The sequence below is a fragment of the Falco biarmicus genome, chromosome 5 (assembly GCF_023638135.1).
Source record: "Falco biarmicus isolate bFalBia1 chromosome 5, bFalBia1.pri, whole genome shotgun sequence".
Taxonomy (NCBI): domain Eukaryota; kingdom Metazoa; phylum Chordata; class Aves; order Falconiformes; family Falconidae; genus Falco; species Falco biarmicus.
This window is the reverse complement of record NC_079292.1, coordinates 64,937,713-64,951,000: the sequence shown is the minus strand read 5'-3', so window position 1 is coordinate 64,951,000 and position 13,288 is coordinate 64,937,713. Positions and strand designations below refer to the sequence as shown.

General features: G+C 41.8%; 1 protein-coding gene across 6 annotated transcripts in view; it reads right to left on the bottom strand.

Annotated features, from left to right (window-relative positions):
- Positions 1–13,288, bottom strand: part of DGKI (diacylglycerol kinase iota) — a 228,521-nt gene that overhangs the window by 102,851 nt on the left and 112,382 nt on the right. For all 6 annotated transcript variants that reach the window (XM_056341498.1, XM_056341499.1, XM_056341500.1 and 3 more), the window contains exons 11-15: positions 12,443–12,525; positions 9,991–10,051; positions 5,798–5,911; positions 5,086–5,223; positions 3,922–4,000 (exon numbers count right to left, since the gene is read on the bottom strand). In XM_056341498.1, coding sequence (XP_056197473.1) covers positions 3,922–4,000; positions 5,086–5,223; positions 5,798–5,911; positions 9,991–10,051; positions 12,443–12,525 — 475 coding nt within the window. The remainder of the gene's footprint in view (positions 1–3,921; positions 4,001–5,085; positions 5,224–5,797; positions 5,912–9,990; positions 10,052–12,442; positions 12,526–13,288) is intronic.

The following is a 13,288-nucleotide window of genomic DNA, read 5'->3' as shown; positions in this document are numbered from 1 at the left end:
GTGCCATAATCTGCTATCACATTTCAAACATAGATATTTAATTGTACCCCTTTCCTGTAGAGTGAAAATAGATGGAAATGTGAGTAAAGAGGTAACAAGAATACAACCAGTTGATTTAGCACCTCTCAGACTATCCATCTTATGATTCCTCAGTACCATTTGTGAGACTGTTTCTACTAACACACAACTCTAAAAACTATTAGAAATACACAGAACACTAACCCATGCTTTGAAGCAGGAGTAAAGTATTAGTAAATTACAAGACAAAAAAACCCCTTGTGTTACAAAGAGGTACTGAGGAATAAACATCCCTACCTAAATATTCGGGGGGGGGGGGGGGGGCGGGGAAAATGAGTGGTTACTCTAAAACCTGTTTAGAGAGCTGCTTCACTTTGATTAGGCTCCAAGTGATGGAAAATTTTAATAGTCCAGTAGTAATGCACATCTAATGATTAATTATTCTCCCTGTTAAAATGTATGGGGAGGTTTTTTCTCCTATCCTGAACTTTTCAGACTTCAATTGCCAACTGCTAAATCTTATTATACTTCTCTGTCAGATTAAAGAGCCTTGAATCATCACGTATCTTCTCCTTGAGTAAATACTTACAGGCAGTGATTAAATCGCCTCTTAACCTTCTTTCCGATAAGCTAAATGGAGCTCCTTTAATCTCCCAGTATAAGGCATGTTTCCCAGAATAATACAGGTCATTCTCATGCCTCATTGGGAAAGCTCTCCTCGTCTGTAGCACCCTGAGATTTCAGAAGCAGCCCTTCTGACACTGTACTCAGCGGTGGTACCAACCACCTATCCCTGCTCAGAGATCCCCTAGTGAAAACATCCCACTATCCAGATAGTCTTTCTGGCTAAAGCCTCACACTGATATGAACACTTCCGTATTAAATCTTCTCAAATGACCACTTGAAACAAAGCTTCCAGTTCTCTTTGAGGTCGTTACATCTCACAGGATATGGCTTCATTTTGTAAGAATGGGCTACTTTGTATTTCTTGTTTGATTGTTAGCCCAGCTACTGTATCACCCATTTGTTATGTTGCGGGTGAGCCTGGAATGCAGTCAGGGGCACCTCTTCTTCAAATGATTACTTTAACTGCTTAAGTCAGTCTCATCTCACTTACTGAGCTGACAGCTCATTGCAGGAAGCCTCGGCACCCCATGCTAAGAAGCAGGAGGCTCACGAAGGTTCAGTGCCTGTGCTGTACGCTCTCTGACATGGCTATGCCCGATGGCTCCAGACAGCAGCCACCAGCACACTGGCTCTTACACGGATCTTACAGCGAACACTGAACAGAACCAAAGCCCCAGTTTAGAACAGAAAAGGAGCCTTTCTGGAGTCACTGATTCAGCAGTCCTTCAACATACTAAACTGCTCCTACTTCTGACATAGCAGAGGAGCGACTCTTTCTACCATGTGGAATAGAACCTAAAGTTGAGTGCAACTAACTGCAGAAGTAATCACTGACTGCATACCCAAGGCTCACCCCATCCTCACCATTCCCAAGCCATCAAAGGAGTAGGAAATAGAATATGTTAGACTGTGTGTGTGTGCGCGGCAGGGGGGGGTGTCCTGCAAATGAACACTCCTCTAGAGCTGAGGGATCAAGTGGCATGTCAACAGGGATAAAGTAAATTGTCTCTCCCCTGCTCCACCAAAGCATAAGTATACCAAGAGAGGAAACTGGAAAGAGTTGCTACTCAGAACATTTCCTGAAGAAGAGCTAAATACATTAGGCTTGGAGCCAACCACCATCCCTCAAGGCTCAATCTGATTAGTCACAAGCAAAGTATAGAGGTTGCCATGGCAAAGGCCACATTCACACACAGATTCCTCTGAGACATCACAATCACTGCTTATTCTAAATATAAGAATTGATCAATCTCTATTGCATAAAGTGCCCTGATAGGCTGAGAGCTCAAATCAATTTCATTTACTGTGGGGAGGTGGGGAGAGGAATGGCACTTGTTTGTTTTATTATATGTGATTACACTAGCTCAGCATAAGCAACCGCATACAACAACTTATCTTAACGGACCAAGTGCTACAGCTGTGAAAGTGCTTTAAGTAGTGCTGAAGTGTTGCTAAGAGTTTCTCTGGATTTCAACAATTGTAAAAGAGATCAGAATCTGTTTTGCACTGCTTAATTCATAGAATCACATAATAGCTTGGGTTGGAAGGGAGTTTTAAAGGTCATCTAGTCTAACCCCACTGCAATGAGCAGGGACGCCTTCAAATTAGATCAGATTCCTCAGAGCCCCATCCAACCTGACCTTGCCCGTTTCCAGAGATGGGGTATCTACCACCTCTGAGCAACCTGTTCCAGTATTTCATCACCCTCCTTGTAAAAAATTTCTTCCTTTTACCTAGTCTAAATCTACTATCTTTTAGTTTAAAGCCATTACAACCCTCACCCTATCTCAACAGGCCCTACTAGAAAGTCTGTGCCCATCACCCTTATAAGCCTGCTTTAAGTATTGAAGGGCTGCAGTAAGGTTTCCTCTGAGCATTCACTTCTCCAGGCTGAAAAACTCCAGTTCCACATGAAAAACAATAGAACACACACACCAGAAATGCTATAGGCTTTTCTCTCCTAAAATAACATAGGACTCACTTTGTACATTTTAGTATTTGGGAAGGTAAGGAATGTGCCAGCAATAATAACACGTAAGAGCAGAACTTGCACTATGAAAAGCTCTCCTGACCACACACACCCACTCACAGACACACAGCTTGCTCTGCCAAGTATTTTTTCACCCACGTAAATTTTTAACACACTGGCATCTCTGGAATAATGTCCATTCTTTATAGAGCTCCATAACTTCATTATTAAGTAATGCCACCATTAGGTGAGAAAGTAGCCAAGCATTTAATCTGTACAGTATATTCACAGTCATATTAGCGATGCATAGTGATATGCATTCATAAAAAAAATGCATACAGCTGTCATCAATTCATTCCTGTACCCTTTTTGTGGCCCCTCATTATTATTCCTAAAGCTTGAGGCAGTCTTAAACATTATAAAATATGCATTAGTTCATTCCATCATGTATCCTGCTCTTTACTTAGCATGGCATTACGGTGCTATCTTTCCATCTTGAAATGACACTCTGATAGTATGAAAGTAAAGATAGGGGAGGCTGTATTTCAGAAAAAATACCTGCATATGAAGGTGAAATGACCAAAAGCTGAACACAGACAACTGAACGAAGTTTATTTTTACAAGCATACTTGCCGAAACCATGTAAATAGAGCAGTTTACATCAGTCCAAAGCCCACCCACCGCTAAGCCACATTTGGATCTGTATGGGATGGTATAACAGCTATTGGCAAGGGGACAAACAAGATGCTACAACAGCTCAGATTCCTGACAGTTTTGTGGACATTAAAACTTTTCACTTGCAAAGAAACACTCTGGGTCTGTACCAAGTCCAGTGATGTTATGCTATACTCATCTATAAGTAACAGCTGTTGAGCTTGAGAACACAATTATCCTCCTGTTACTTCCACAGTCTTGCAGCTTTTCTCCTCCCTCCATCTCCACACTTGCACCTGACACATTTGTTGTTCTTTCTGCTCTTATTCTGACACTTCTGCATCAGCATAAGCTTCCTTTATATCTGTACTTGGTACCTTCTTTAGAAGATTAAAAACTTTGAAATGATTCCCTTTTAGCCCTTTACCTACAGTGAATGCCCTTTTTCCTTGTACTTTTTTTAATTTTTAAATGATTAAGTCCCTTGCAAATTCATAATACAATCACTTTCTTCCCACTTGTATGTATCTTGGGTTTTTATGTTCCGGCTTTCTTTCTGAATTATAAGAACAGGATGTTAAATCTCACTCCATTTGTAATTCATGAAATAGCTACCCACTCCCAAGGCTAAGGAAACAAAAAGTTCCCATTACCTCTAGATTCATGGAACTCCAGTGTAACATGCGCATCAAATCCAAGGCTGAAATAATTATTGAAGACACTAAGAGGAAGCTGTAATTGGATAAGAAAAAGACATGTAAAAATAACATGAATGAAGCATTTCAGGAATTAAATACTTTTAACATGGTATCACATGAAAACCTCCAAAGAATAAAGTGGAACATAACAGGAAAATGTGTGCAGAAAGCTGCTCTGAAGGTTAGTAATGGCTTGTGGAAGATGATTAGATTAGATACAAAAGCCCAAAGAACACAAACACATCCACAGAGCTTTTTGATCATATATGTAACCTTATAAGCACATTAAAGCATTCCTTAAGTTGTCACTAAGATTTCCCATAATGCTGCTCCACCTAACATGTCAATACAAAGGTTCTCCTAATTGCTGGCACTTCAAGCTCAGCATGGCAAATGAAACTCAAGCTGTGTTCTTCCTGCTTCTTATACAATCAGAAGCAACACAAGTCCCAGACAAGATGCCCTAATTCTATTGAGAATGCATGAGGCAGGGAAACACACATCTGGCCTCTTCATCATTATACAGGCCCAGCAGGGCTGTAGATGACAGAACAGTAACATCCACTAGATAGGCTGGAAATTATAACTGAGAATAGTAAAATGGTCCACAGAATCTTTTTTTTTTTTTTAATGACTGTAACACTTTCAACATCTCCAGTCCAAATGAAATATTACTATAAATGTGATCTCCTCACATAAAAATCTTCCCATCCTTCAACTATCAAGATACACTAATGGAGACTCACACACAAAGTAGTTAAATACAAAAATACACCTTGCTGTAAAGTAGGAAACAGTTGGTATCCATTAGCAAAATCCTAAGGAATAAAATTCTACATCCTGCTTTTAGTTTTGTCTAATTTGGAATGGATGGTAGTCACAGTGTTGCTTCTCCTGCTACACCAGGTTAACTAGAGAAAAACAACCACCAAATAAATGGCTGGTATGCATTACATTTCACACACCTCTGGAATCACTAACACATGAAAAGAACAGAAGGAAGAGATACAACTAGAGAATTAAAAAGTTTTAGATCTTCCCCACCCGTTCAGTTTATGGTGTAACACAAAGGTGCTTTTAAGCATCCTATAGTCTCTGTGGGAAAAAGGCATCTCTAACCTTACGTGCCCCATCCTCCAGCTCATCCTGTGGCAAATCAGGGTTGCGTTCAACCTGGAGATTCCAGCGGTCCAGCTGGACAATTGTTCCATCTTCTACATGGCACAGGATCTTGGACACTGGCTCATCTGTGTAACCCTGACAGCAGAGTGTCACCAGAGTATCAGCCACAGACAGTGGAAGCAAAGCAACTCACTGTTAATTACCTCACAGACCTCCCTCCTTTTACACAGGCTTAAAAACTCCAGATCAAATGTTCCTAATAACACCTCAAAATACTGCTAAATATTGATATATCAAGTATTTTAACAAGCTATTGCTGAGGTACACAAGTCTTGGGCAGGCAAAGTAAGGTCATAAGGAGAGGAACTGAAAGTGTATTTGCCTTGCCTGGAATAACTCCAGTGGTGTAGTTCAGAATAAATACAGAGAAATAAAGTTTAAACTGTGCTTAAATTAGAAGCCTGCACATCCTTATTACTTGGCCTGAGCTACCAGACAGATATCTCTATGAACACTTTTATTACAACTACAATATTAATAATTCAAGATCCCAGGCTGGAAATTGAACCAAACTATTGTGCCTAACTGAAGCAGACGTCGGACACAGCCATGCCTGCTATTTTAACCCAAATGAAGTTCTACCCTACACAACTAAATCAGAGCAGCAAGCTGAGAGCCCACACATAGGGGCACCCCAGTCAGTGCTTACCCCACCCCAGTTGAGGGTGCGGGCAAGGTCATTCCCAGTGCCAAGCGGAAGGACAGCCACAGGAGGCGGGGGGCTGAGTTGCAGCTCATCGAGGATAGAGAGGATCCAGCCCACCTATGAAATGGGAAATGGAGAGAACTGTTAGTCAGGAAGATTAAAAGGGATGGGAAAAAAGAAGGAGACATATTTTGATTGTTTCCCTTGTCCTGGTTTCAGCTGGGGTAGAGTTAATTTTCTTCTTAGTAGCTGGCACAGTGCTGTGTTCTGGATTTAGTATGAGAACAACGTTGGTAACATACTGATGGTTTAGTTCTTGCTAACTCTAAGTCAAGGACTTCTCAGCTTCCCATGCTCTGCCAGTGAGCAGGTGCTCAAGAAGCCAGGAGGGAGCATAGCCAGGACAGCTGATCCAAACTAGCCAAAGGGATATTCCATACCATAGAATGCCATGCTCAGTATATAAACAGGGGGGGAGTCAGCCCGGGTTCACCAATCGCTGCTCGGGTACTAGCTGGGCACTGGTCAGTGGGTGTCGAGCAACTGAATTGTGCATGACCTCTCTCCCTCTCCTCTTTGTTACAATTATTCTTACCTCAACCCATAGGCTTTACTTTTTTCTGATTCTCCTCTGCATCCCACTGGGGTGGGTGTGGGCAGTATGCAAGCAGCTGTGCGGTACTTAGTTGCTGGCTGGGGTTAAGTCACAACACCCCTCTACAGAGAAGATCAAGTAAAACAAAATGAAGGAAAAGAAGAGGGTGTCTGAAATTTAACTCTACAACAGATGCATCTGCGTTTTTGCCTTTCGGAGAGCAGGCACGGTAGGTTTCATGAAGCCCCTGTGCAAGCAGAAGTGATGGGATGTGAACACTGACACTGGCTGCCTTTAACAGAACACACAGATACTGAGTAAAGGGAGCACAGAATTTGCTGTTCTTCAAGCAGGAAATGAAAACACATAGAATTATACCTGGTATTATAAGACTGCCTAAATACTGCTCTGAAAAATAGCGTTATTTAAAAATTAGGAATTATATGGACAATTCAAGATTTTTTTTTTAATTGCCGTTATGCTAAAGGAAACCAAACCTTTGACAACTGTTATGAAACAAAATGCAAGAGACACACTAAAACAGCATGGTAACTCAAAGCATGTCCTGGAACAGAGGGTCCAAATGAAGGCAAGCATAGACTTGCCCACAGGTCTCCCATTCCCCAGAGACCTTGGTGCTGAATTATTTCACACAGTGCAAAGCATAATATATAATATATATAGTCTAGTCATATGTGTATAAATATACACGCATCTATATAAAAGAACAAAAGACTAGAATAAAAGACAAACTAATGCTCAGTATTTAAGGCTTTGGGTTGGAACAATGAATCTGGCTCTTTTGTATCATAAGTTATTAGTTATTTTAGAGAGCTGTTTCTCTCTCTTGTCCCTGTTCTGCACTGCATAAAACTTTCAAATACAAATCTAGCCAGAAGGAACAAATTACTGTAAAATGTTTTGTTTTCATTGAATGGCAGTTTCCAAGCGGGGAAAGAATTGTGGCTGAAGATGTTATTGAACTTTTTATGACTGAAATTCTTGCAACAAGAGAACAGGACTGTTTCTTAAACTATTTCTCATCTTTAAAAAAAATTACAGTCTGTGAAAGAACCTGTGATTAATTTTTAAATAAAGAATTAAGAAAAAACAAATATAAGACAAAACTTGGTTTGGGTTGTTTTGGTTTTGTTTGGTTTTTTTCCTTTTTGCCTGATGCCAGTGTTCAAAGATACTATCTCTACTGGAAACGTGAGCTTTTAAATAAGACAGAAAGCTGAAATCTTGTCTGCAGCTGGACAGGATTTTTCCTCCCTCAACTATTATTATTATGATTTTTTAAATATTCTTAACCCAAAGTACGATGACACTAGAACTTCATGAAAGGCACCCAGTACAATACGGGCATTGGGAACAACTGGGATTTGAAGGACTGCAGAGGGGGTAGCCTGATAAATGTATCAACCACCACACTATTCATATTCTAGGGCATGTCTTTCTCTGAGTCTTTTGACTGCTAGATTTTATTTTGTATAAATATCATTTATCAGACAGTTATTTATCACAAGCATTTGTCTAATTATTAAAGCGCTCACCTGGGATGTGATCCCATATTACACAGCTCACTGTCTGACAACAGACGTCTGAATCACTTACAACTCTCATGAACTTGGCTGTCGCCAAAGGTACTTAGGTCTATCATAGGCACCACAGTAGGACTAGAGTAGAGTCCTCAAGGGATTTTTCGGGGGTGAGTAATCCTCTACCTTTCAAAATATCTATCCTTCAGTATTGATAACGGGAGACAGAATAAAGAGTCCAAATAACTTCATTGGGACCAGGACTTCTTTAAGAGTCCTTTGTCATAAGCCCTTAGTCATTGCCACTGACTTCATCTGTACATCTGTGCCTCAGCATCCCACTGCTACAGGAAGCATTACAATACCTACCGCTTTTGTAAATGCTTTTAACTGATACACAGAAACTTCAAAGTACAAGTTTTTAAGTACAACATTGCTATTTAACTTGAAGTCATTTCTAAACCTTGTACATTAGTTTTACAATCAAGAATGACACAGACTACCATTTCCCTGTAAACAGAAAGCTCCTGACTGCTTTGAACGCAAAGCTTTCCGCTTATGCCCTGGAAAGGAACAGCAAGCAGCAATGATGGAAAAGTTACAATAAGTTTTGATTCACCTCAATAATGCAAGGTATCATCTGGTCTCATTGAATATTCATTAAGTCCATTTGAGCCAGATTTTTCATTTCTAGAGGTAATGGCTTTGGGAATAACTAGATATTAATTTGCTTCAAACTGAGCAGCAGCAAAGGTGATGGTGGAGTGCTGCTCATACTAACGAGAGGGTGCTGCCACCTGTCGCTTGCACTGAGGCAAAGGGAAAACGGAGGATGGTCATACTCCATGTAGTTGCATTTCTATTTTAATATTTTCGAGATGAAATTTTTTTCCCCTATTAAAATACTGGCTTCCTCAGGTGGAAGAAAAAGACTTTCAGAAACAGCCTTAAACACTTTTTTGCAGCTTACATCTCCTGCTAAAGTAACGCTTTGTACACTTGTCAGGAAAAGTCCACAATTCGCTAACAGTAATATCTTATTTTACCACCAAGACAGTAGTTTAATCACTTTTATTTGTTCCTTCATGCCTGCAGGGGAAGCACTGGTATTAATAACCCCTACAATTGAGCACAGAAGCTGAACAGAAAGCTCCCCCAGAAATTCAAGCAGAAATGGGTTAAGGGTAGGGGTTCAGCTCACTACAGAAAAAAAGAAATCCTCTTCCTGTCCTAAGCACCTACATAGATCTGTCCTGGCCAGTCACTGCACCTTGCAAGCAGTATGCATTTTCCTTACCATACCTACGGTTACAGCTATTATCAAATGCAGGTTTGGGGAATGGAGCTTCACAGAGATTGAAGGTCAGTTCTTCAACTGTATTTAATCACCCAGTAGCACAGACTGAGATTTACAATATTCCTAAGTACTGAAAAGAGTAATACAGTTGTAATACCTCCATGACCACTGTGGCCTCCAGACCCTGTCTCCAACTGAAAGTGCCTGAATCCTTTAAAAACTGGACCCTATTCACCTATCCAAGAACACACAGAAATTCAGTAGCAAAGAGAAATACTGAACCTGGACCTTGCCAGACCCCAGGCTAGTAGTATGACCAATGCAATACCCTTCCTTACAGACGCTTTGTAAAGAAAGCGTGGAAACTCACTTTCTTTAGGCCCAGCGGGGACACTACTTGACTGTACTTGGACTTCATGAGGACTATTAGCATGAAGGGGCAGAAATTAAGATTTAATGGCTCCCAGACACTGACTTAACCTGCTAGACCCCAAGATCTGTGTAAGTAGCCAGAGGAGGCCTGCAAAGTTAGTCTGCTATACCTAATCTTTATGCATAAAGAAGATAGAGCCTTGGACATTATGATCTGACCCCATAACTACACAGGATATGCCACACAATTAAAAACAAAAATAATAAAAAAATGTAGATTTCACAAGCGCAAGATACATTATCTGGCTCTGCAGGCATCACGAGGTGGGAAACCCACACCACGAGGAATATGACCACTTGGCAGCCCCATAATCATCTGCCAGCTACCTACCGTCCCATCCCCACCGCAGGCCAGAATCCGCAGGTTTGGCACTTTTCTGTACAGCTCCAGTCTGGCCAGTAGGGAGAAAAGGGAAAAAGGTCAGAACAATAACACAGGCACTTCTCATGCACTTTGCCAAGCAACCGTTTAACTGCCCCTTATTGCATTTTCAAATATTTATTATTAAGGATGTTAGTGGAGGTAGAAACATAATAATAATAAAAAAATAATCTCAGTGTTACCAAAAGCCTCAGCCATGAGGAGGCATCAGCCCTAGCACTTGCAGGCAGCATCAGCCCCAACCCAACCTGAGCCCTGTGCCTCACTTCACATCTTCACGCACACATAAAACCCCTAGGACATGAACCAGCTCCATGGTCAGGCAGTACCTCTTGAGATGTATTTGATCAGTTTAGCATGTTGCCATGCTACATGGAAACTCCTTTTAAACTGCTTTTTAATATCTTTATTGACAATCTGGATGAGGGGACCGAGTGCACCCTCAGCAAGTTTGCAGATGACACCAAGTCAGGGAGGAGTGCTGACCTGCTGGAGGGCAGGAAGGCTCTGCAGGGGGATCGGGACAGGCTGCAGCAGTGGGCTGAGGCAAATTGGATGAGGTTCACCAAGGGTCAGTGCCAGGTCCTGCACTTGCGTCACAACAACCCCACACAGCGCTACAGGCTTGGGGAAGAGTGGCTGGAAACCTGCCCAGCCAAAGAAGACCTGGGAGTGGGTGCACATGAGCCAGCAATGTGCCCAGGTGGCCAAGAAGGCCAACAGATTCCTGGCTTGTATCAGAAACAGTGTGGCCAGCAGGACTAGGGAGATGATCATCCCTCTACACTCAGTACTGGTGAGGCCACACCTCAAATACAGTGCTCAGTTTTGGGCCCCTCACTTCAAGAGGGGTGTGGGGATGCTGGACTGTGTCCAGAGACGGGCAAGGGAGCTGGTGAAGGGTCTGGAGCCCAAGTGTTAGGAGGAGCAGCTGAGGGAACTGGGATTGTTTAGTCTGGAGAGGAGGAGACTCAAGGGGGACCTTATTGCTCTCTACAGCTGCCTGAAAGAAGGTTGTAGACAAGTTGGGGGACATCTCCTGGACAAGGGACAGGAGAAGATGAAACTGCCTCAAGCTATGCCAGGGGAGGTTTAGATTGGATATTAGGAAAAATTTCTTCACTGAAGGAGTTGTCAAGCACTGAAACAGGCTGTCCAGGGAGGTGGGGGAATCACCATCCCTGGAGACATTTTAAAAATGTGTAGATGTGTTGCTTAGGGACATGGTTTATTGATGGACTTGGCAGTCCTGGGTTAACAGTTGGCTTTGATGATCAAAAAGGTCTTTTCCAACCTAAAGGATTTTATGATTCTAAATCTGAAAGGAAAATTTTCATGTTCCCTCTGCAGATGACAAAAAACTTTCATTTTTCTCCTATCCTACAGCAAACAAATATAAATATTGAGAGTTTTAAACAAAATTTAATGTTCCTCATCAGAATTTGCTAAGCCACCATTTCTGAAGCATGTAGAACATGACAGCTTCTTCAACTGGTAACTTTTTTTTTTTAACACCACAAAAGGCAAGACTATCTAATAGACTTCTTTCTCTGGATATCTGATCTAAGTTACCAATAGGACAGCCAAAAAAGCACCTGTTGAAGACCTGCTCCTTCAGTTGCATGAAAGAGAGGCATTAATGAAATATCTCCTACTGGAGGGGGTACATTCACAGAGAGAGCTGAGTGACCAGAGGACCTAATCCTCCTGTAACAACGTTACACAGCTCTACAAACTGTATGTCTACCTTAAAGCATCCATACATCCTGAAAGGATCATCAGCAGAGATACTTCTGCAGTGAAAAGAATTTAGGTGCCTTGAATAGCAAATACTTGGACCGTTCATATACAGGCAAATATCTGATTTTATATCTTTTTGTGCTGCCTAACTTGTGAAAGTAGCACTGAACAGATGGTTAGGCAAAGCAAGTATCCCTATCTCAAATACCATAGAAGGATGGTCTCTTAACCCTTAGCAGCATAAATCAGCCCTTTAAAGACAGGTCCTCCCTTCCTCCCTTGGAAGAGGTTCACACTTCAACTATTACCCAGATAAGCTGACTTAGTTACTCAGCAAGCACAGACAGTTGCATGTTGCTGTCACGTATAGGAATCTGGAGGCAGTCTCAGCCCATTGGAATGCTCAGCCATTAGGGAATGGTCAGGCACTGGGATCAGCAGCAAATCTGTCTTGCAGTCATCTGGAACTGGCTCTGTCTGACACAGGGGCAGCCCCTGATCTCTTCTCATAGAGGCCACCACTGCGGCCGTCCCTCTGCTACCAAAACCTGGATACGTAAACCTCATACACAGCCTACTAATCTATCCAAGCTAGACTTTTGTCTGCTTTCCTGATCAGAAAAGAATTATGGTCCACAGCGCTGAAGGCTTGAGAACTTACGCATCTCTTGGCCCTTCCTGAGAGAGATCAAAGACCTGGCGTGGATTCAAATACCACATAAACATTTGGAGAACCTTGGTGCCCTAGGAATAGAGAAAAATCAAATGAATGGAAATTATAAATAGTTTAATGATTATTAGAAATAATAATGTTCATTATTCTCTATATTTGGACCGCTTTTCTTTCTTCTGTGCTTTATAAAGCAAATATAAACCAATAAAAAGACAAACTAGAAAGTGGCACGGCAGATGACCACTCTGTAGAATAGCAACCAACGAATCTGGTCAGGGTGCACGTGCATACATACAGATTAAATTTAACAACACAGATCACTAATGGTTCATAAGAACAGGCATTTGGAGTCAGACCAAAGGTTCAGCTCCCACAGAAACCTGTTCTCCTGTCTCTCACCACCTGCAGCAAGAAGAAACCTTAGTTATCCCACACCACCCCCAGCCATCCATGACAGCAAGAAGTTGAACTAAGCTTGTGGGTGAAGTCACCATCCTATTAAAGTGTCCTGCCCAACATCCAGGCAATGACATTGCTTTGACCACCACCATCACCACCATGAACACTCATCATTTCAGCCCTCTTCCATCTAATAAAGGAGTAGTCAAGGACTCTATGGGCTACAGCTGTCCCAGTGCCCCCTCACTCAGTGCAGTGTGGCCAGCCCATCATCTAAAGATGTAATTTCTGCTTTCTCAAGCTCTTGGGTTCATATTCCAGATAGTCAGTTTTATTCCTTTGTGTTCTGCCCAGGCAAATTGGTAGGATGTCTCACTAGCAGAACAGGACTAAGAACCCTATGGGTCAAGCTTGTACTCCCAAGTAATTAAATAA